A 20,639-nucleotide genomic window follows, 5' to 3' on the forward strand; every position below is an offset into this window, starting at 1 on the left:
TGAGACATGATCATAATCGCTTCATTCTTTCTTCCTAGCTAGCTTCATATTTTAGGAAATCAGACTCTGAGTTCAATGGACCTTGATCTAACTCCTTTTGTTGTTTTCAAGATTTGAAAAAAAGTACAACAACAACAACAACAACAACCACTCCTATGAAGCAACAATTACAAGACAAACAACCACACAGACACGATCCATCGCATGTGCCATCATACATGATGCTTCGAGAACAAGTGTTGAATATCCTCAGAGAGGCCAATCATGACCGCCGTAACGAATCTGCTGATTCAATTCACACTGTAACAAACTCGAGATTGACCTGGATGAACAACATGACTCAATGTTGTGAGCCCATGTTTTTCAGACTTTCTCAACCACAGGACTGCTTGACACTTCATCAGTTATTGAACTCTCAAATTGGACAAACTTGTCATATTGTGGATACCATGCGGCTCCAATTGAAAGATTTGGTGAAAATGGAAAATCCTTCTTTGTTTATCAATTCAACGTTCTCTGAGCATGCCAATGATTCACAACAAGAAGCACTTTATTCTAGCAAAATTTCAGAGAAATTACAACATGTTTCATGCATGGAAGATTATGGAGTTTGGGTTTATTATCCTTGGAGAAATGTCTTGTGTCACTTGTTGGACGAGGAAGAATTTATCAAAGTTAGAACGATCCGTAATGCTCACAAGATTACACTCGAAGAACAAGATGAGTTGAAACGAAAGAAAATTGGAGTTGTGGGTCTTTCTGTTGGACATGCCGTGGCTCTTACATTGGCCATGGAAAGAGGGTGTGGAGAATTGAGATTGGCAGATTTTGATACGTTGGAGTTGACCAATATGAATCGATTGAGAGCAAAGGTGTATGACTTGGGCCTTTTGAAGGTAAGTGGTTGAATAGTAATTGTGATTAAGTAGTAACATGTGTATTTTATATTACTCATGCAATAGGGAGTGATTACAAAACGAGAAATTGCAGAGATTGATCCATTTCTTAAGGTGGTCATCTTCAATCAAGGCATCAATAAGAAAAACATTTCACAATTTCTTGGAGTTGATGATGAAACCAATAATAACAAATTAGACCTTGTCATTGATGAGTGTGACAGTTTTGACATCAAGGTTCAATTAAGATTACACTGTCAAAAATTTGGAATTCCAGTGGTGATGGAAGCAAGTGACCGAGGTTGCTTGGACATTGAAAGATTTGACCTTGATCAGTCCTATCCAATTCTGCACGGAAGAATTTCACAAGAATATTTGAAACCCGATATGGATCTTGATGTAGTTCAACGAAAAAAGTTGATTACTCAATTCTTGGATCCGTCACAAGCATCTGAAAGAGGTCTGAAATCATACCTTGAAATTGGAAAGACTATAACCACATGGCCTCAACTTGCCAGTGATGTCTCTATGGGAGGTGCAGTAGTGGCCATGGCTTCACGAATGATTTTGCTCAAAATGGCCATTCCTTCCCAGAGAAACTATCTGGACGTATCTTCAATGATTCAAGCACATCAACAACAGTACGCTGCATCGGTGTGGATCGACAAGATGAAACGGATTTGGTTAATGGCTAAATGTGTTGCAAAATCTCTGAAATAAGTTGTCACATTTTTCTGTTGTAAATAATTTAAATTGTTGATCAAAGAGTAAAATATTAGTACAAAATCAGTGTCAATCAATTACAAAAATATGCTCTTTTGGAAATCAGACTTCTTCTCCGTTCTGGACTTGACATTACTTTGATCATAGTCCTTATTTCTGCCTCTTAATTGGTTGACTTTATAGAGCTGATCACGGTCTTTGGGAATATAGGCGGACACAACATTCTTTTCTGGGGCCAAGCTTTTCCAGGATAAGTATTTTGGAGGTTCTCTATTGATAACAATCTTTTCTTTCTGTTCCTCTTCATCTTGTTCCTCTCCGTTGTCATTTTGAGTTGCACTAGTAGCTTGTTTTTCAAGTGCCTCTTTGATCAACGCTTGGGCTTTTTCCTCTTCCATTTCATCATCAATTCCGAGCTTCTTTTTCAATTTTGCCATTTCTTTTTGTTCCAATCGTTTCACATGCTTGCTCTTCTGGTTCTTCTTTTTATTTTCCTGTTTTTTCAATTCCTGATTTTTCTCCATTCGTTCCTCTTTTTCTTTAGTGTTAGATCGTTGATCTTCTTGTTTTTCTTCCATTTTGATTTCCTCGTCAAATGTTTCCCATCTTCGTTGTTTATTGATCGATTGTGGAATAGCATGATCATATTTACGAGATGAACTCTCCTCGTCATCTTTATCTACATCCACCCATCGGAAATAGACTGGAGTCACACTTTTCGCATCTCCAAGATTGGAATTGTATTTCAAAGTTTGTGAAGTTTTGACACCAAATCGACCCGTGTTTCGTTGTTGCATTTTTTTTTATTTTTTTTTTGTTAAAACATTAAGTTCATTCCGTCACCAAAAAGATCACGTTAGAGTTCAATTGTTACTCAATTATCTGAAGAATGATCAGTTGTTTTTATCAGTTTCTTTTCGATTACTACTGGTTGAAAATTGTTTTGAAGCGAGTCCAACAAATTTTCAAAAAATTATTATTATCGTCATGTTGAAACCCCATAATGATGATCGTTTTCTTGCTGATCATTCGGGTAAGGACTCCTCGATAGAAGTGAGTACCATTATGGATGCACCATTTCTCTCTACGCCACAAGAGAAGGACAGAAACGACCCAATAACAATTTCCTTTCATCACACCTCAATGAAGAACGAGGTAGAAACTAGTAGGGTGGAGTCATCCAATTCCCGAAAGAATCAAGAATGGCTGCCATCCTCAACTATTATGAAAGGCTGTTTTCAACCGATTGTTTTTGCAGCTGTTGCTTCTTGTTGTTGTTTTCTATTGATCCTTGTATTAATCATATTGACTTTCATCCATCCGAGTCGTGAAGACTTTCTCTCATCATCAACCATACAGAGTTCATCACCCCTTAATAGGAATTCATTATTTTCAACATCATTGTCAAGGAATCCACACGCAATAAGGAGTAGGAAAGTCCGAAAATCTTCTTATGGAGATCCTCAACCACTCGATCAATACGATGATGCCAGCAGCTCGACATTTCTCACTTCATTGGTGTGTCCCTTCTCAATTTATGGCTCTCAATGGTATGAATATTGGAGCAATCGCAACAAATCGAACAGTAATCATTCCAAACTTTTCTCCCAAACGGAGGCAATTGTGAATGAATATTTGCCCCTGTACAATCAAACAGAATGGGTATTCAAGTTTCCCAATCAATCGAGCCCTCTTTCGTGCCCAGCAATTACTATTAACGAGAGGAGCAAATCTGTTTTGATTAATTATCAGTATGATGCAGATGTTTCTTTCTACTATGGGAATATTGAAGCTTATTGCCCTCAAGAGGACTTTCCATATGATTCTATTTGTGACAGGATGTTTTGTTTTTCTCAGGACATGCTCAATGAACTGGAGCAAGCAACTAATGATTCCAAAATCTTTGACTATGGCCTCAACTTGACGTCGCTTCTCGTTAAGGATATTGATTTAATTCCCGAAGGACCTTTGTATACTCAACAATTATCGCTTTCTATCATGTTTTCATGGATGGAGAGCTACTTGAAAGGAGCCAAAATATCATTCAATCCCATACTCTCAGAGTCAATTTGGAACAATATTACTCAGTTGATTCCAGAATTAGAGGAATATAGCCTGGGTCTTACAGCCGACATTCTTGATCTGTATACGACGTGTAGGGCATGCAGAGACTATTCACAATATCCTGTGAGTGATGGTCTCGATATTTGTTTGAACGCAAATTTGCCATTTCAATGCAGCTATGGCAATTTGGATCGAATAGCTTTGGGCTTTCCTTTCATGAATCAAATCCAAAATTATTATGGCAATTTGCTAAGTAGCTCCATGTGCTACTGCCCTCGACCATATACTGCAACAATCAATTCACAAGGGACAGATATTGAAATTGACACCAAAGCAGAAATGTCTAATATTAAGACAGCCTCGCGGTGTGATAGTTACATGTATTTTTGGTATCCCTTGTACTGTTCTGAAATCATTAATGCTGTTCTTTTGATATTGGAAATGGCGTTGGCTCTCGTCATAACCATGCTGATTTGGCTACCTCTGTTGATACAATTCATCAAAAATGTCGTTTTGAAGAGAAGGAATATAACGAGTTTGAAAATTCAAAACTTGTGGCCTTGTAATGTTTGGACAATGGCTAAATCAAAGACGCACTCGATCAGAGCTTCAAAAAATATCTATTACCAAATACACCTTACCAACACCAAATGGGCACAGATAGTGTGTGATTACAAGCTCAATGCAGCATCTACACTCCTATTCTCATTTCTATGCTTGCTGACATCATATACTTGCGATTTCTTGAGAAGAAATAGTTCTGAAATATCAGACGTTGTCCCTGATATATTTTTTCTCATTGCCCTGGGAAATTTGTTCATTTGTGCAATACCGATAATTTCAACTTGGATCAATGCAATGAAAAAGAATGAGAATCATGGCATGTCCATGAAAATTAGTATTCCACTTCTAGCTCTTCAATTATTTGGCACAATCCTCACAATATTTGCTCCATTATTAGGGTACTTGTATATTTTTCAAGTGAAGAATGATTACACAGCTCTCTCCCTCCTGTATGGCATGCTGTTCGGAATTATTTTCATGTATCTGGTCATTTTGATATTATTATTATTGTATAGCGTGAAAATGTTCTTGAGATTGCGAGAGTTAATTAGCATTTCATTCTTTCAATTTAGAGTAAGTTTTCAAAATGATGAATGGTTGAATATATTTGCTCAAACGTATCATTCGTCATGTACTCCATTCAGTTCACTCGATTTTTACTTGTTGCTAGTATATTATGGATTGGTTTTTTAGCATACTTTTCATTCACATTTGCCGAGTCTTTGCTTTCATTGGCAGAGGGTGAACATTTTGCAACGAGAATTTTCTTTCTATTTAAATTTGATATTTTCAATTTACTTCCACTATTATTGGCCATTGCTCTCAGTTATGCCTTGTTTCCTTCTCGGAATATTATTTTCGAGAGCTATCGACTGTTGTTCCATGTAGTGTGTTGTTGCGGAAGAGTTTCCGACATGATGATGAAACAGCAAAATTCGCAAAAGCAGGAGCTCGCTCAAGATTTATTGGACGAGCCCATGAATCAACAAAGAAACGAATTGATACAATGAACACATCAGCAAGATCAATGATTGTGCTCTTTTTCGAATTTTTTAAGAAGCTTGTGATTAACATGGGCTGGCAATTTATTCTCCTATTTCAATGAATTTCTGAGTGATCATAATAATTAATATTTAACAATTGACAAAGCGGCAATGAGGGAGACATTTTGACAAAGTAATCTTAAGCTGAGGATCTGACAGACTACTTGTGCATAAAAAAATCAATTTCCTCAAATTATGGACAATTAATATAACATCATCATTTCTGATATTATTGCCACACAAGGATAATGTGGACAAATTCTTCAGACATGAACTGTTACAGATGGCTCGAACTCCTTCAGCAGAAGCGTCATTGCTATCAATGGATAGGCCTTTCAGTTGGCAACATGTTGGATTATTGGCAATAACGAAAACTCCACTATCTCCAATGCCACAACTTGTCAAATGTAGTGACCTCAGACGTGTGAATGATGCTGCTAATAGCATTCGCGCCCCAAAAAGTCCAATTTTGTTACGGTTCAATGATAATGATTCTAGTTTGTTACAAAAAGAGCTAGAGACTAAAGCTGCTGCACCTGTGTCTGTAAAGTTGTTATCGTCAACCGTAAGCTCTGTCAAATTATTCAAAAAATCGCTTTACAAATGGCAGACATTCCCTCATCACCTATGTTACAGTTCCTCAAAGAAAGTTTTTTCAATTTTTGCATGGCCTTGCTGGTGGCAATTAATTTTGCTCCATTTGCTGATATTGGATTGCCACTGACGAGTAATACAGTCAGATTGGTCATGTTTGAACTATTTTTGGTCAACAAAGAGATGCCTTGGTCTGTGATCTCATTGCTTGACAGATTTAAATCTGTAACATTTCTCAAAAATTCTGTTTCACAAAGTACTGAAATTTCTTCATTCCCAATATTATTAAATCCAATATCTAATTTTGTAATGGTTGTTAAATGAGGACTGTTAGACAGACATTTAGCAGTAGATTCAAAACTTCAAGATTTCTCAAAATGCTACTGTTCGCAATGAGTTGCACATCTTCAGCACCAAAGCTGTTGAATGAAAGGCTCAAATATGTTAAATTTCTCATTGAAGAACAATTAGTAAGTGTCATCACTCCATCCTTGCTTACATTACAATCAATTAGTTCCAAATGATTTAGCTTTTTGATGTGCTCACTGTTACAGAGTACTCGTATTGGGAACAAATCCAATTTGGTCAATGACTTGAAGCATCCTGAAGTGATGTCATAACATCTTCTTTTCCAAAGTCTGAATTTAGACATAACGACTCGAGGTTAGGAAATTTGTTACTTCTGGTAATCAGCCCAATCATGTCAGCTGATATTGTAAGCTCTTCAGACGCTGAGATACAGAGACTTGTAAAGTTAAATGTGTTTGGATCGGATGTGATGGAATGTAATTTGGAAAGAGAGTGAGCCTTATTATTACGCAGTGATAAAGACATGGGAATCAAAAGCACTTTTTCATATCAATGTTTTGAAACTCTCATGCAGGTGTGAATGAGGAAACTCTGATCAAGAAATGTCAGAAAATGATACAACATGTCATCACCAAGTACATCATCCAATTTGGTGAGAGAGTTTTCAGAATTGTCATTATTGGTGGAGGATTTTTTGATCTTTGTGGAAATTTCGTTCATGTTGGGCTCTTCATTATTTTCTCCAAACAATTTCCTTCTTTCATTATTCCATAAATTTAAACAAATTGAAACATGTTCCAATAATTCATCAACTTGGTAATACAAGCTTTTCGTGTGATGATTCATTTTCTCGACAACAACAATTGGTTGCAAACAAGAAGGACAAATCCGAGCAACATCATCCTCATTATTCAAATTCATCATGGATCTGTGAATCCATTCCACTCTCTTTTCATTCTCTTCAATTGTTGGCTCCGAGCATGCTAAAGCATCACGAATTCGATTCATCATTTTTTTTAATTTCAATTTACAAAATTTCCACAACAAGAAATTCCAAAGGATCATTTAGGATCCTAAAATAATTCAACACTATTCCTTGTTCATCATTCAGACAATGTCAGTGTTCGAATGGAAATATCACTCAATTTCGTATTGTCCACTTTTTCACCAAGTTTTTTGATAAACAAGTGTAAATGAAATGGTCTCGTTTGAAAGGTTCGTCGATAAATAAATCCATGCCAAGGACCCAAGCTGACTTCCTCATTGGAAAACTCCTTCCTATGAACCCAGAATCGAGAAAAGGATTGGTAGTCTCCATCGAGGACTACAGAAACCGGAGGATCTATAAACCTTTCACACACCTCTCCGAAAAACACAATGTCATCACGTGTCACGATACAAGTACAAGTAGATCCACAACATAATGATAATACAGGTTTCTTGAGTGGTATTTTGTAGAATTCATCAAGACTCTCCGAATCGGTGATGTTGTGCACACATTGTTGGAAGTTATTAAGCCCCTGTGAAAAATAAATTATTATTGTTCATTCATTGGATGATAGGTGTGTGTGACAAGTCTTGGTCATAAATCATGATGAAATTACATACCCGAACATAGACAGATCCAGAATCGAGTAGCAGAGCTACATGTGCAAAACCAGTTTCCATAGCAATAATATTTCCTTCATGTTCAAAACCTGTCGTGACACGAGTTATTGTTTTTTCTGGACAATGCTCGAATCCATATCTAGAAGTACCAAATCCCCAAACATATAACCAATTATTGGTGAGAACGAATAAGAAAAGTTCTCTACAATAGCTTTTCATGAATTTGATCTCTGCTGATTTTTCCCGAAATGTAATCTTGGTGATATTGTCATAATAATTAATATATCCATCTTCTCTGATCCATGCATTGGTGTCAATAACCATGACAGTATCATCATTCCAAATATCATTTACAAGAATTACAGGTGACATGATTCCACTACCAATACACTTGAGATTACATTTGTGAGAGGTAATAAATGGAAACAGTACAACATTTTCAATATCATACAAGTATAATTTTCCATCCATCATTTCAAAAACAATGCAATGTGCATTGTTGCATATAATTTGTTTCATTTCTCGTGAGTCTTGAAATGATAATTGGGTCGAGTCTCCTTTTTGAGTGTTAGAACTTCTTTCTCGTCTATCACCACTATTCTTTTCATCATGTAATAGTTTTTGAATCATTTGCTCGAACAATCTCTCAAATGATACTTTTTGAAAACGATCTGTACCACTCTTTCTATGAGCTTGAAGAAAAAATTCATGTTCATGCCCATTCAAAAACAAGAGACTGTACGTGGTTAATTCTCCACCAGCACAAATATAAGAAATATCGAGAGGATGATCCAATGTCGAGTGTTCGAAGAACGAGATCATTTCTTCCGTGTCCTTTCGGATCAAGGACGGTCTGTACTCAAATTTTTCAAAACGATTGTCAATATCGTATGGATTGTATTCATCATTGTCTTGATCTGTGGCGAGATGCGTGTTGTTCAAACCAGTCAGCAGCAAATCTCCACAAAAGAGAATACTCATTTTTTTGTTTCAACAAAGGGCAGGTATTGAGCAAGAGGATCACCCATCTTCATGTCTTTTGAGAATGAGGAAATACTGAAACATACCTGGCTTCTTTAAGAACCAAATGTTCATAAATTTATTTAAGCAGTGACGTTGAACAAAGCATGAGACTCAGCCAAAATTCTGCTGTGTGGGTGCTTGCTACCACATTCTCCTTCACAAGCAGCAACAACAAATTCGTAAGTACCTGGGTTCCATGTGACTTGGTTTTGTGGGTCATCTTGAGCTTGGATTTGAACTTGAATTTGGAAGACACCAGCAGAGAAACCTTCAGCAACCAATTCTCCACCAGAAATGTCACCAGTGACTGGTCCGTTAACTTCGAATGCAAGTTCTGTTGGGGTAAATTAATGATTAGCGTGATAGGGGAATCATCATGAGCGTGATACACACAACGAAGAATAGGCGTGATCGATTTGAATTAAAATTGTAGTTCAAAATGCAACATCATAAAGATAACGTTCAACATCAAAAAGAGAATATCAAAATATTACATACCACCAGTACCAGTTTGATTGTAAACTCTCAATTGAGAGACAGCAGTGAAAGTAGTTCCCTTTGGAGCACTTTGTGGAACAACACGAGTGTTGAAGAATTGAGCACAGACTGGCAATTTGCAATCATGGACTGGACACAAGGAGACCAATTGGCATCCATAAATAGCATCCAAATCAGCTTCTTGAATGAGTTTGATGAATTCTTCAACTCCAAGATAATCACAGATCAAGTTACAAGCGGTAACTGTCAAAGCACCAAAGTTGGACAAGTAGGAACACAAAGCACCACATGAACCAATAACACCACCTTGCAAAATAATGTTCAACAATTGGTTAATGGTTTGATCCAACAAATTGATACACATTGGGCACAAGGAGAAACCACCCTTTGGCTTTGGAACAGCAACACCTCCGTTAATTTGCTTGAAGGAGAAGCTCATCATCTTGTCGGTTAACTTCTCATCCTTCAAAATTCTATCACGGATATCTTGCTTCAATTGTTGTAAAGTGGTTGGAGCAGCATGGCGATTATGGATGGCATGGGCATAGAATGGAGCCACATAGAGGACGCACACGAGAGCGACCAAAAGGATTTGTGAGACCTTCATGATTGGGTTGTTGTGGAATATTTTTTTTAAAACGGTTTTGTTCGGTTCGCTCAATAATCTGCGGCTCAATTTCACGAGCGAGCCATCAAGGAAGGTTTATCAAAGATGACCCACAAGAATTGGTCTTCAACAACAATTAGGAGTTGCTGGCCTCGGGTGAAAAAATGAAAGAATGCAGAGTTCTCTCTGAAAGGAGAACCACATTTGTTACAAAACAACACACAAGAATGATTGTCTGGTGAAAATCACCAGAATGGCTCTTTCCATTTCGCAGCTTTCCGTCTCGTTGTAAAACTTGGAGGCTCCGCTGCGACCAATGGCGGACTTGCATGTGAAATTTTTTTCATTGGTCGATGAAAATGTTTCGATCATATCTCACGATTGTATCGACCGAGGTGACCTTGTCATTACTGTAAGTATTTCCCCTGGTTTTCGTACGGTAAAGCTCTAGTGCTGTAAAAATCAACGAAATTATTTAATTTGGGTGTTAGCTCTTTCCCCTCTGTAAAAACTGGCCAGACATCGAAATGACCCAATTCCAAATAAGCAGGAAAGATGTGGCCTATTAATTTTGAAATAATGGACTGACGCTTTATTGAAAGTCATGGCTCTAGAAGATGATGATGTATGGAGAGAGTAATATGCAATAATAACAGAATCAAGTTCTACATGCTTGAATTATATTTTCTTAAAGTTGTCTTTTTGTGTAAGAAATTTCTAATGATGATGCACGAGAATGACACGAAATGAAATTCATAATTGTCTTGTTGTGTGTTTTAAATTTCAAAGCATGATGCTACTCTGTTGATATGAATTTTCTCTCTCGTTCCCGATAAAATCATCATCGAATATTTAAATAATATTAATAAGTACTATAAAAATTTAGATGTTATTTTCTAAAATAGACAGGATCTAAACATTCCATCATTTCAATAGAATTTCCTCTCACTACAACTGTTCCGAGAGGAATTTCTTGTTTGGTTTGTGTTGATGTTCCGTCTTGATTTGCACTCATCACTCCAACTTTGTCGACAGCATTCTCCAACGTTAAATTCATAAATGGATCAAATCCGATCAGTGTTCCTTCCACATGTCTTTTTCCATTCATCTTGATCGAAAGTCTTTTATTCATGTACACTTTCAATTCGGGATACTGATTGCTTTGTACCATTTTTTTGTAATGCTTTTCATTGGATGATAAAATTTGTGGTTGAACCTGCTTCGATCGTTTTCATAGAAAGCAAAGTTCTGAAACCATGGCTTTCCAAGTATTTATTCAACGAGAGTCAGATGTAAAACTAGACAACTTGTGTTCAGCGGTTAATCTCTTGTTTCAATTGTTCAATTTCACAATACTGTTCGAACGAATCCTCGTGGCGGTGTCGTTGTCGGTATGCTCTGGAATTTGTGGGCTCTTTCATCGATTCGAACGCACTATCTTTCTAGTTATATCCAGATGCTCCACAGCTTCACAAAAGTTCGTGTTCGAAGCCAAAGGACATGTCAGCAACTGTTGTTTGGTCTCAAGGAATTGTACGTTCGTAACTTGATTCAATCATCTTAAAAGTAACACACTGCGACAGATCTCAGTTTTCACAATGGCCTCTTGGCATCATAACAAACTTTGAATCTCATTGTTATCGGACAAGATCAACACAAAAAAAACAAACCATTGGAGAAAACACAACTCTCCATAGTCATTCATTCTTCCTCAGCATGCACATCCATGTTCCAATCGTATCCACAGTTAGCCGGCGAAAAGAAAGAATCATCCTTAATCAAGCCAAGCTCAATGGACGTTGCTATGACGAGCATATGTATCGACTTGGAGTTGAGAGATGCTGATTCAGCGTTGGGACTGCGTTGGAGCCCACTGAATTCTCTTCACTCTCATTGGTTCCAGCGTTCACAAGAACTGGTCCAACATTCATCTGAATCATATTACTCTTCCTTCCAAACACAACAGTTCATAAAACAGCAACCAATTCAACTCTTGACCAACATGACACAACAATTGTGGGACGAATTTTTTGTGAGCTATAGTTGGTTACCACATGCATTCGTGGGACCTGAGCATGCATCATTGGTAGATGACATCCATGAAAGCCCATTAACCTCTGAATTTCTTGAAGGTTGCTTGGATCATGGTTTCGGTTTCTCTCAAAGCTCAATAGCTTCTTCCACTGAACAAGTCACCTCTTTGAATGTACAACCTCCAACATTGAACAATGACGAATCAAAAGGAGATCGCACGTACACAGGCACACAGGTCGCGACAAGAAAATCAACATCAGCCGCATGGATGACCTCCTATCATCCACCAATGAAATTCACCTACTATTTTGATCATAACAACTCCTTTTTGACCCCAACCTATTCAGTCAAACAAAATTCAAGCGTATGTTTGAACAACCATCCACATCCCAAGAAGCTAGTTTTCGTCAAAGATCATGGTCAAAAGGCCAAAATTTCAAAAAAGAAAAGAAAGAACAGCAATCAAATCGCCTCAAGTCTTAATAGCATCGCCACCGGAAATACTGCAAAAAAAAAGAATTCCAAAGGTCCAGTCTTCGAACTAGGGCATAACATGTTTGAGGAAATGCGAAAAGAGGGCCAATTATTGTCCAAGGCCAATCCAAGCGATCGAATGCATGTTCTCGAGTCAAGAGCTTTGATCGAAGAATATTTCTAGACATCTCTTTGTCAAATGATTAAAAGGGTCTTGTTGAAACACAAATTATGTTATCTTAATGCAAGTTCTCAAAGATATACAATCAAGGAACGAATGGTGCTGAATGGATATCGAATTTAAATGGTAAGGATACCTGCTATACATGGAATCTTCGTACAAAGAAAGGCTTGAAACCAATTAGTGATTACAAGAACCTCATCTATGCCCATTAACGACCATCTGCGGATTCCTCTTCGTCTCAGAATCTTACATTTTGTTGAGGCGATTCTTGTTTTGTTTTCAGTTCCCGTAGCAACTAGATACAAAGTAATAACGAATACCTTACCTTAAGTATGGTGAAAAGCTATTCAATCATGAGAGATATTGAATCCGAGTCGCAAGGTATGGTTCACATGTAGATTCAAGTGTTGTCGTTTTGTTTTCGTTCTTGGCATTTCAGTTATGAAATCCAACCATTTCGAGAGCAGATCACATTTTACAACCATTATCCATGATCATATTTCGGTCATTGACTTTTTAAGACGTACTTGATAATTACATCGGTATGACAATGTTATTTGGCAACTGAATCTGAACCGTCACTAGTTGTTGTCGTTGTTTCAGACATGATCAAATACAATGGTCACCGCACGCTCTCGGTGTTACTGTTTCTTTCGTTGTGTCTACATCGGTGATCTGTTTCGTTGGATGCGTCCTTCATCAAGTGACTCTTCAACAAAAAAAGAAAAAAACAACAACCACAGATAGCAAGTTGACCTGAGCAAACTCGTTGACGTAACTTTCCAGTTCCATTTCAGCGTCCAGTTTTTAAAAACAATTGTCCAAGAAGTAACAGCCACCACCACACAGATAATGAAAGTGTTTTGGTACACGTTGATAGATCTTGCCTTGCAAGACGTTCATTCAGAGTTGGGACTTACATGGAGTGTGTTCACCTCGACATGTCGAAATCCAACCATGCAACATCCAGAAAGAACCTCTTCTGCTTGTGCAGACGAGACAGATCAAACCATGTACTCAAAGTCAACGTCTTCACTCAACGATGGACACAAACTACAACGATACGTTTCATCAATGAGTATGAAAAACTCGCAGACATGCAACATTCGATCGCATGATTATTATGCCCGCAACCCAACCATCTTTTTAGAGCCAGTATCCCCCTCATCGTCGTCACCAATGAGTGAACCATCTCTTCCTTCCATATACAGCTCTAGCAAGGAGTGTTCGCCAGATTCCAATTCTTCGTCTTCTATAAATTCAGCAAGTCTTGAGGCAGGTTCTTCATCATCATCCTTCCAAGAAATGAAATCAGAGAAACTGAGATATTCAGCGAGAAAGAAATCATGTAAATTTACGTACTACTTTGATGACCATCACTCGTTTCTTCCCAACACACAAAAACCAATCATGGAAACTTCCACGAAAAGAAAGAACCCTTCCTGCAGTAAAATAACCAAGACCAACAAGACATGCCTTAGAATACAACAGTTTAAGGGCCATCCACCTCAAGCTATACAAAATAAGCATGATTCCATCTCCCGAAATGTAAATAAGGGCAACCACACCTCTTCACCACTTTCTCATTCATCACTCCCAACTCTCCGATTTTCCCACAATATTTTCGAAGAAATTCAAATCGAGAATGCCGTCTTTAGTGGTGATCATTTACATTTTGTTCAATCCCAAGGTTTTGATTATCCTTAAAAACTCTCAATCCATGAATAATTTAGCCCTTAATCGTGTTCTTAAATTTGCAAGCACTAGAAACTTTATGAATCCATCTTTCGATAAACAAACATGCGGTTAACGACTGTTTCTAAATTATTGTAAAAGTCGAGTTTTCAAAACCTTAAAAAATATTTGCAGAGGCTGATTGTATACTGCTCCAGACACACAAGTTCACGACTCGAAACTGTGGTCCGTCCGAGACAGAGAGAGATAACTGTATTCAATGTTGGTTCATTGTTAGTATGAGAAATACAAAACACTAAATCTAGCGTGTAGATCTAATTATCACCTTGTCAGTTACATGACTGAACAGTATTATTGGCAGTTACAGTTGCCTTTTCCGAAATGAAGGCTACTGTGAAACCACATAGTAACGGTTGGAAACCATGCTTCCATTCTATCTACAATTATTGAGACGCGTTTCACTTTTTGCAAGATGGCACGTTGAGATTTCAAAGATTGAGAGCAAGTGGCAAATCCATGCGTGCGTGCTATTTATTCGGCAACACTCCAACAATGTCATGTGATCAAGCATCACCGTTGTTAGCGTTGCCATTATTGGAACAAACAAACCGTTTGCTTTGTTTTCATGGTTCTGATTCAATGACCAAATGATGAATACCTAAAGCAATTGGCAACCACTTGTCATGAAATGTCTCTTCGAGCCATGTTGTTTCGCACTTGATGAATATACCACTAAAAGAAAGTTTTGTTTGTTTCACAAGTGTTCACCGATGTCAATAAGACGAATCTGAGAGAAAGTCAGAGAGAGGTGAATACACGCAAAAACGGACGCTCGTTCACATGATCCAGTCCCAATAGAATCCTTTGGCTATAAAGATGGACATGAAAGGAAAGAAGTCGTGGTTATGATCATGCAAATTTTTCCACAAAGATACAGCTTGCACCTCATCATGGTCTTTAAATGGTGACTATCAAAACATGTTGTATCTTTGTAAAAAGAAAATTACACACAACTCTTCCAAGTTGCAGCACTCATGTGTTATGAATTAATAGAAGAACTGACACAAGGAGTCATACGAATCGATGAGTTACAGGGTTTATCTACCATTGCAGAGGAAGAAATGAATGAATTACAGGAAGCGACTGATGAGAAACAACTGCAGAATGAAATTTGTCCCACTTCTGTTGAGAATAGTTCACAACACACTTCCATAGATCCAGTGGAGGATCTCTCTTTCATGATGGAGTCTTCTGAAACGTGTTTGGAAACGATCCAGACTGCAACCTCTAATGCATCATCTTGCCAAAATGAAGAATCAAGAGTTGGTGCTGATGAATCCATCCCAACTGAAATGCAGAGACAGGGCGAATGGTCAGCACTGATTGACTTGGCGTTGAAGGATGTCAACTCAGAACTAGGCCTTCGATGGAGTGTATTCCACAATCCTTCATCGTCCATAGGTGCCAATCATCATGAATGTCATCACAAGGAACATCATCCCTTCAACATGTGCATCAGTAGTATTCCTTTTACATCGTTTGATGACGGTGATGACTGCACCTGTATCACATCCATCTCTCCTGTTTCTGTTCAACAAGCAGCACCTCGGCTACAAAAACACCTCGCAGGATTGACATCTGTCGAAATGAACGCCCGATTTGGCAACTTGACTGCCTTCTTGCCCAACGCTTACACCCCTGTTGTGTTTTGTGATGAATCGAATGGTTGTCCATCTCTTTCATGTGCTTCTTCTTCCACTGCTTCCACCTCTTCCAATGCATTATCAATTTCCATCCCAAAAGTGAGGGCCTCAAATCAAGAGTGTGTTCTCACTACAAACCAACATCACGTGAATGCTACTACATCACCATTTATTCATCTCTCCAACTCTGCCACCAATTCACCACCAACGACTCAACCCCACGACATGGCTGTTTCAAGTTTCACACAAGTGCATCCACCCACTAGATTTGTCTATTACTTTGATGAGAACCATTCCTTCCTTAATCCTTCTCAGTCCTCAAAGGGTACATCTGTAAAGTCTCATCACTCCTTGAATGCAGCAAACACAACTTCGTCAACTTGTGATTATGTGATTCCTCCAAGCTCCTCCAAGATAACGAAAAGAAAAACAATGACAAAAGCTGCAAAGAAAAAGAAGCAAGAACGATCTCCAACGACGAGTGTTTCGCCAATGACAATACAGGGTGGAAATGCCACTCAGAAACAGAATGGAATTCGATTCAGTCAAAATATCTTTGATGAAATTCAGATTGAAAATTCACATCACGACGGAAAACAGTTGCATTTTGTGCATTCCAATGCTGACGAATATCAATAACAAAGTTGATATCTAATGCAGTGGGCAAAGTGAATAAACAGAACAATTTCCCACTACCTTCGTATCGAGAGGCCGTTCAATTCACTTTAGACTGCTTTATTTCTTCCGACATTAATTTTCTTCCTAAAATATTGAGTAATTTCCAAACCGGTACAAAATTAAGATGGGGTTGTGGCCATCCCAATTTCAAGGTGTTAAAAAAACGTGCACAGTTCCAGCTTGCAAAACTGCCATTCAAAGAAAGAGGGCGAAATCACTTGCTATTATGTCTCCTGACTTTCCATCGATGAATTAATACACTATTAAAAAAGCCCAGCAGCAACAGTAAAATAGCAATTTCAAAAAAGAGAAGTGTTTATCTCCCTGGAATATTGTTGTTGTTAGTATGCAATCATTTCAAAACTCGATTTACAAGAGTCGTTTCACACAAACTGTTCTTCAAGAGGATTTCCTACTCAATGAATGTTTCAACAGTCTGCTGTTGACTTCAACAGAAGATCATTCGCACTCTTCCTTCCTTGCAGCTCCGAAGATTTCTTTAAGCCCTTCAAATGAAGCAAAGTCTCATTTCATTGACGCCCACAGAGTTGATGTAAGTGACAGCTGTCACAAGGAGGTCAATTGTATCCATGGCGTTCATGTCAAAGAGTTATACGCTTGCATTGATGTTGCTTTGGCAGATGTGAAATCAGACTTGGGGCTAACTTGGAGTATTTTCAGTTCTTCACCACAATGCGTGCACTCTGACTCAATCTTGACTGAGCCATTCGTACCAAGTGTCAACAATTCGACTTCCTCTGAGAACGACTCTTTGCCATGCCTGTCTTCACACTCTTCACCTCAATCACAGACCCAACCTGCTACAGAGAATAAGCACCAACCAAGCTGCAATAACGTTGATTCACCAACGCAGTCCATGAAATTCGTGTATTATTTCAACAAGTCTCAACACTTCATTCAGCCCTCTGCCTATGAAAGAGAATCTCCAAATTCGAAACTCTTTTTTGCAAACCTCTCAGTTCTAACTCCCACTCAGCAACAAGTGTTAATGCAACTTGCTGAACGCAGAAAGTCAGGTCGAAAGAAAAAAAGCACTTTGAACCAAAACCACACCATTGTGAAGAGAAGAAGAATGAAGAAGTTGAATTCGAATAAGCAAGATACATGTCAAGCACGTTCATCTCGTCTTTGTAAATAAAGCCTTCCACAACTTGTCCAATTTCAACGATTCGTATCGATGGCTCAACTTGGAAAGATTCTTTCAGAACAAGCATGTGAAATGCGAACCACATTAAAAACTTGCCATCGTAGATCAAAATAGTTGCTTTTTCCTGTTCAAAATCAGAGTTGCGATTACCATATGCAATTGTTATATTTCTCCAAAGATAGAAAGATTAAAAAAATCATATATACCTGCGAAATTGCAGCCACCTAACCGTCCTTGACGAGTGATGGTTTCTTTGTAATGGTTAACAACAGTCTTTTTGGAGAATTTAAAAGAAATTTTCTTGTAAAAAAGATTCACTTAGAGTTATGGAGCAAGACATTATTTTTCCTTTTTCTTTGCATGATGTTGCAGCCACAGTGTCCATGGACACGAGCACAATGCCGAACGAAGCACACTGGTTGTTCGATCATATACTTCATGAAACAGACGTCTCCTTACTTGATGTGGAAAAAGAAGAACTCTCTCCACAAGCTATTTCAGGGAATATGAACAGACAGTCCGCGGACCTCTCTCTTTGCTTCGACCAAACACTCAACTTTCCAATTGTTGGTCCTTCGTTGCTGACGCTCAGCACCGAGAAGGATCTAGTTTTGAGCGAAATAGACTCATGGATTGACCTTGCTCTTAAAGATGTCCGTTCTGAATTGGGATTAAAATGGAGTTCTCTTCAGGGAAATGCATGCCGCCAAACACACGACTTCAAACAATTGTTTGGAGAGAAATCAATGCACTGTGTGGAAAGAAATCAAACGCCACAGATATATGCCTTCAATCCTCAAAACTGGTGTTCCGAGACAACAGCCTCAAATACCAAAACAGAGGTCGAATTTTCTCATGCAGGTTCCACACATTCCAACGGTTCTTGCCAGTCGCAAACTCGGTTCGACTTTGGTAGTCCTTGCTCACAACATTCATCGAACGATAGAATTACACCGGTCAAAGCTTCATTTTCTTCTCGTCCCAAGAGTGTTTCATTCATTCATCTTTCTTCTCAACCTGGCGACAACACTCAATTTACTTCAAAAGGAGGAGCCGAATTAACTCATCGACCCATTCGATTTGTCTATTATTTCGATCAAGGTAAATCCCATTCTTGTAGAAAGGACAACAGCCTTCACCAAGTTAGAGGCAAAATTCAAAAACCTAACAATGGAAAAAAGAAACAGCACAAGAGGTCACTTCGTTTTAGTTCTAATCAATATGAAGCTATCAAGTACGAGAATCAAGTGGATGGAAGGAATACAGTTCGTTTCGTCAATTTCGTTCCACACTTTGAAGACTATCTCCAATAAATTAGTAATTGTAATCTTTCGTTGTTTTGAACTTAAAAATTGAAAAATTTTGAAAAAGGTCGTATGCCCCTGATGAACGGATTGCTTTTCCGTCCAAGTTCACAATATTTCGGGAGGGTTTGTCGGGTCAGTAACAGTCCAAACCATGAATGTACCGTTATTCAATTCTTTTTTCGCTAAGCGACAATTTTAATATTCTCTCAAAGAAAAACAAACACCAACCTCATGTATTGAACTGAGTGTACTTTGGTCAGAGCCATTCAGGAAATAGTTACACGATGAACACCAGCGAATACTATCAACAAATGAGTTTTCTAATTGATGTGGCATTGAAAGATGTTCATTCCGAGCTGGGATTAATTTGGAGTGTGCTGACAACCACAACGAAGATCGAAGAAACAAGGTCATGTGACAGCTGCTACACCAACACAAGTCACTCTCCCTCGTTGAGTGCCTTCACTTATTCTTCTCGATCCACAGATATGTGTGAATCGCAAACAGCAGCAAAAAGGGAGACTAGGTCGTTTCACGTATTATTTCGATGCAAAGAATTCGTATTTAAGCCGTAAACGATCTCGTTGTCACTCATCCCACAACCTCTCACTGATAGTTAATGAGGACCCAAAAAATTGTACAATCCACAATCACAAAACAGATTGGACGAAGTTGAACATACACTCTCATTGCAGCGAAAGAGTGGTGAGGTTATAGGTTTGGACAACAAAATCAAAAAGAAATCCCCTTGTAATATTCAAAAAGCCCTAGGTATACGTTTTGGGCCAAATACATTCGACGAACTGATGAGGGAGTACAACTCCTTCTCAGAACCAACCAATCATGCAAAGAAATTACATTTTGTTCCAACGTATGAGGAAGATTGTCATTAAATCAATTCAAGGAATCATGGAGCTATTTTGAATTTGCCAACGTCCCACACAAAATGGGTCAATTAAATTCCCGAAGATTACGTCGTAATAAAAGCTTTCAAATCTGTACCTGAATCAAAAGCGAATTGTCCTCGCATCACCACAAGAGGTATCCGACATTCATGGTACTATCTTGAAATGAGCGAAACGTCGGATCCTTTGACTCCCCTCCATCCTCCTTGCGCAGGGATTATCCTCATATTTTCGAGCACTCTATCAACTACTACCTCAGGTCTAAGAGAAACTGAGAACATTGAATCATCTACATAATTGAGGCTCTCCTCAATTCATTTTTTCAACCGTAAAAAAACAACAACCGATCCTGTAATTTCTCAGACAACCATATGCTTTTGATGATTATGATCGTACCAAGATATGATAACCATTCTCATATCCTGCACAATTTAAAAAGGGTCTATCTCTCTCCAAAAATCAAAGGTTTTGAAAATGCGAAGTCAGCAAAGTGAATTCTCTCTTTCGCACATGATGAGCATTTATTTTTGGAAATATTTTATTGTTTTTAACAAGAGAAAAA

General features: G+C 38.2%; 12 protein-coding genes across 12 annotated transcripts; 7 read left to right on the top strand and 5 right to left on the bottom strand.

Moving 5' to 3' along the window:
• Positions 1-155: 155 nt before the first annotated feature.
• On the top strand, positions 156-1,616 carry C9374_000423 (uncharacterized protein; the record flags this gene model as incomplete). Its single annotated transcript, XM_044693846.1, has 2 exons — positions 156-896; positions 963-1,616. The coding sequence occupies 2 exons, from the start codon at positions 156-158 to the stop codon at positions 1,614-1,616; spliced, it is 1,395 nt and encodes a 464-aa protein (XP_044552251.1).
• An 80-nt stretch (positions 1,617-1,696) lies between these two features.
• Positions 1,697-2,416, bottom strand: C9374_000424 (uncharacterized protein; the record flags this gene model as incomplete). The annotated part of the gene is made up of 1 exon (XM_044693857.1): positions 1,697-2,416. One exon carries the CDS (start codon positions 2,414-2,416, stop codon positions 1,697-1,699), a length of 720 nt encoding a protein of 239 aa, XP_044552252.1.
• A 190-nt stretch (positions 2,417-2,606) lies between these two features.
• Positions 2,607-5,257, top strand: C9374_000425 (uncharacterized protein; the record flags this gene model as incomplete). The annotated part of the gene is made up of 2 exons (XM_044693868.1): positions 2,607-4,820; positions 4,892-5,257. The coding sequence occupies 2 exons, from the start codon at positions 2,607-2,609 to the stop codon at positions 5,255-5,257; spliced, it is 2,580 nt and encodes an 859-aa protein (XP_044552253.1).
• A 1,485-nt stretch (positions 5,258-6,742) lies between these two features.
• On the bottom strand, positions 6,743-7,204 carry C9374_000426 (uncharacterized protein; the record flags this gene model as incomplete). The annotated part of the gene is made up of 1 exon (XM_044693879.1): positions 6,743-7,204. One exon carries the CDS (start codon positions 7,202-7,204, stop codon positions 6,743-6,745), a length of 462 nt encoding a protein of 153 aa, XP_044552254.1.
• Positions 7,205-7,296: 92 nt separating this feature from the next.
• C9374_000427 (uncharacterized protein) lies at positions 7,297-8,782 on the bottom strand (the record flags this gene model as incomplete). The annotated part of the gene is made up of 2 exons (XM_044693890.1): positions 7,297-7,713; positions 7,802-8,782. 2 exons carry the CDS (start codon positions 8,780-8,782, stop codon positions 7,297-7,299), a joined length of 1,398 nt encoding a protein of 465 aa, XP_044552255.1.
• Positions 8,783-8,904: 122 nt separating this feature from the next.
• C9374_000428 (uncharacterized protein) lies at positions 8,905-9,929 on the bottom strand (the record flags this gene model as incomplete). The annotated part of the gene is made up of 2 exons (XM_044693901.1): positions 8,905-9,158; positions 9,323-9,929. The coding sequence occupies 2 exons, from the start codon at positions 9,927-9,929 to the stop codon at positions 8,905-8,907; spliced, it is 861 nt and encodes a 286-aa protein (XP_044552256.1).
• An 889-nt stretch (positions 9,930-10,818) lies between these two features.
• C9374_000429 (uncharacterized protein) lies at positions 10,819-11,100 on the bottom strand (the record flags this gene model as incomplete). Its single annotated transcript, XM_044693912.1, has 1 exon — positions 10,819-11,100. The coding sequence occupies one exon, from the start codon at positions 11,098-11,100 to the stop codon at positions 10,819-10,821; it is 282 nt and encodes a 93-aa protein (XP_044552257.1).
• A 555-nt stretch (positions 11,101-11,655) lies between these two features.
• C9374_000430 (uncharacterized protein) lies at positions 11,656-12,621 on the top strand (the record flags this gene model as incomplete). Its single annotated transcript, XM_044693924.1, has 1 exon — positions 11,656-12,621. The coding sequence occupies one exon, from the start codon at positions 11,656-11,658 to the stop codon at positions 12,619-12,621; it is 966 nt and encodes a 321-aa protein (XP_044552258.1).
• Positions 12,622-13,473: 852 nt separating this feature from the next.
• On the top strand, positions 13,474-14,328 carry C9374_000431 (uncharacterized protein; the record flags this gene model as incomplete). The annotated part of the gene is made up of 1 exon (XM_044693935.1): positions 13,474-14,328. One exon carries the CDS (start codon positions 13,474-13,476, stop codon positions 14,326-14,328), a length of 855 nt encoding a protein of 284 aa, XP_044552259.1.
• A 1,022-nt stretch (positions 14,329-15,350) lies between these two features.
• C9374_000432 (uncharacterized protein) lies at positions 15,351-16,658 on the top strand (the record flags this gene model as incomplete). Its single annotated transcript, XM_044693946.1, has 1 exon — positions 15,351-16,658. One exon carries the CDS (start codon positions 15,351-15,353, stop codon positions 16,656-16,658), a length of 1,308 nt encoding a protein of 435 aa, XP_044552260.1.
• A 385-nt stretch (positions 16,659-17,043) lies between these two features.
• Positions 17,044-17,856, top strand: C9374_000433 (uncharacterized protein; the record flags this gene model as incomplete). Its single annotated transcript, XM_044693957.1, has 1 exon — positions 17,044-17,856. The coding sequence occupies one exon, from the start codon at positions 17,044-17,046 to the stop codon at positions 17,854-17,856; it is 813 nt and encodes a 270-aa protein (XP_044552261.1).
• Positions 17,857-18,191: 335 nt separating this feature from the next.
• Positions 18,192-19,178, top strand: C9374_000434 (uncharacterized protein; the record flags this gene model as incomplete). Its single annotated transcript, XM_044693968.1, has 1 exon — positions 18,192-19,178. The coding sequence occupies one exon, from the start codon at positions 18,192-18,194 to the stop codon at positions 19,176-19,178; it is 987 nt and encodes a 328-aa protein (XP_044552262.1).
• Between the last annotated feature and the right edge of the window lie 1,461 nt (positions 19,179-20,639).

This window comes from Naegleria lovaniensis, assembly GCF_003324165.1.
Source record: "Naegleria lovaniensis strain ATCC 30569 chromosome Unknown tig010, whole genome shotgun sequence".
Taxonomy (NCBI): Eukaryota; Heterolobosea; class Eutetramitea; order Acrasida; family Naegleriidae; genus Naegleria; species Naegleria lovaniensis.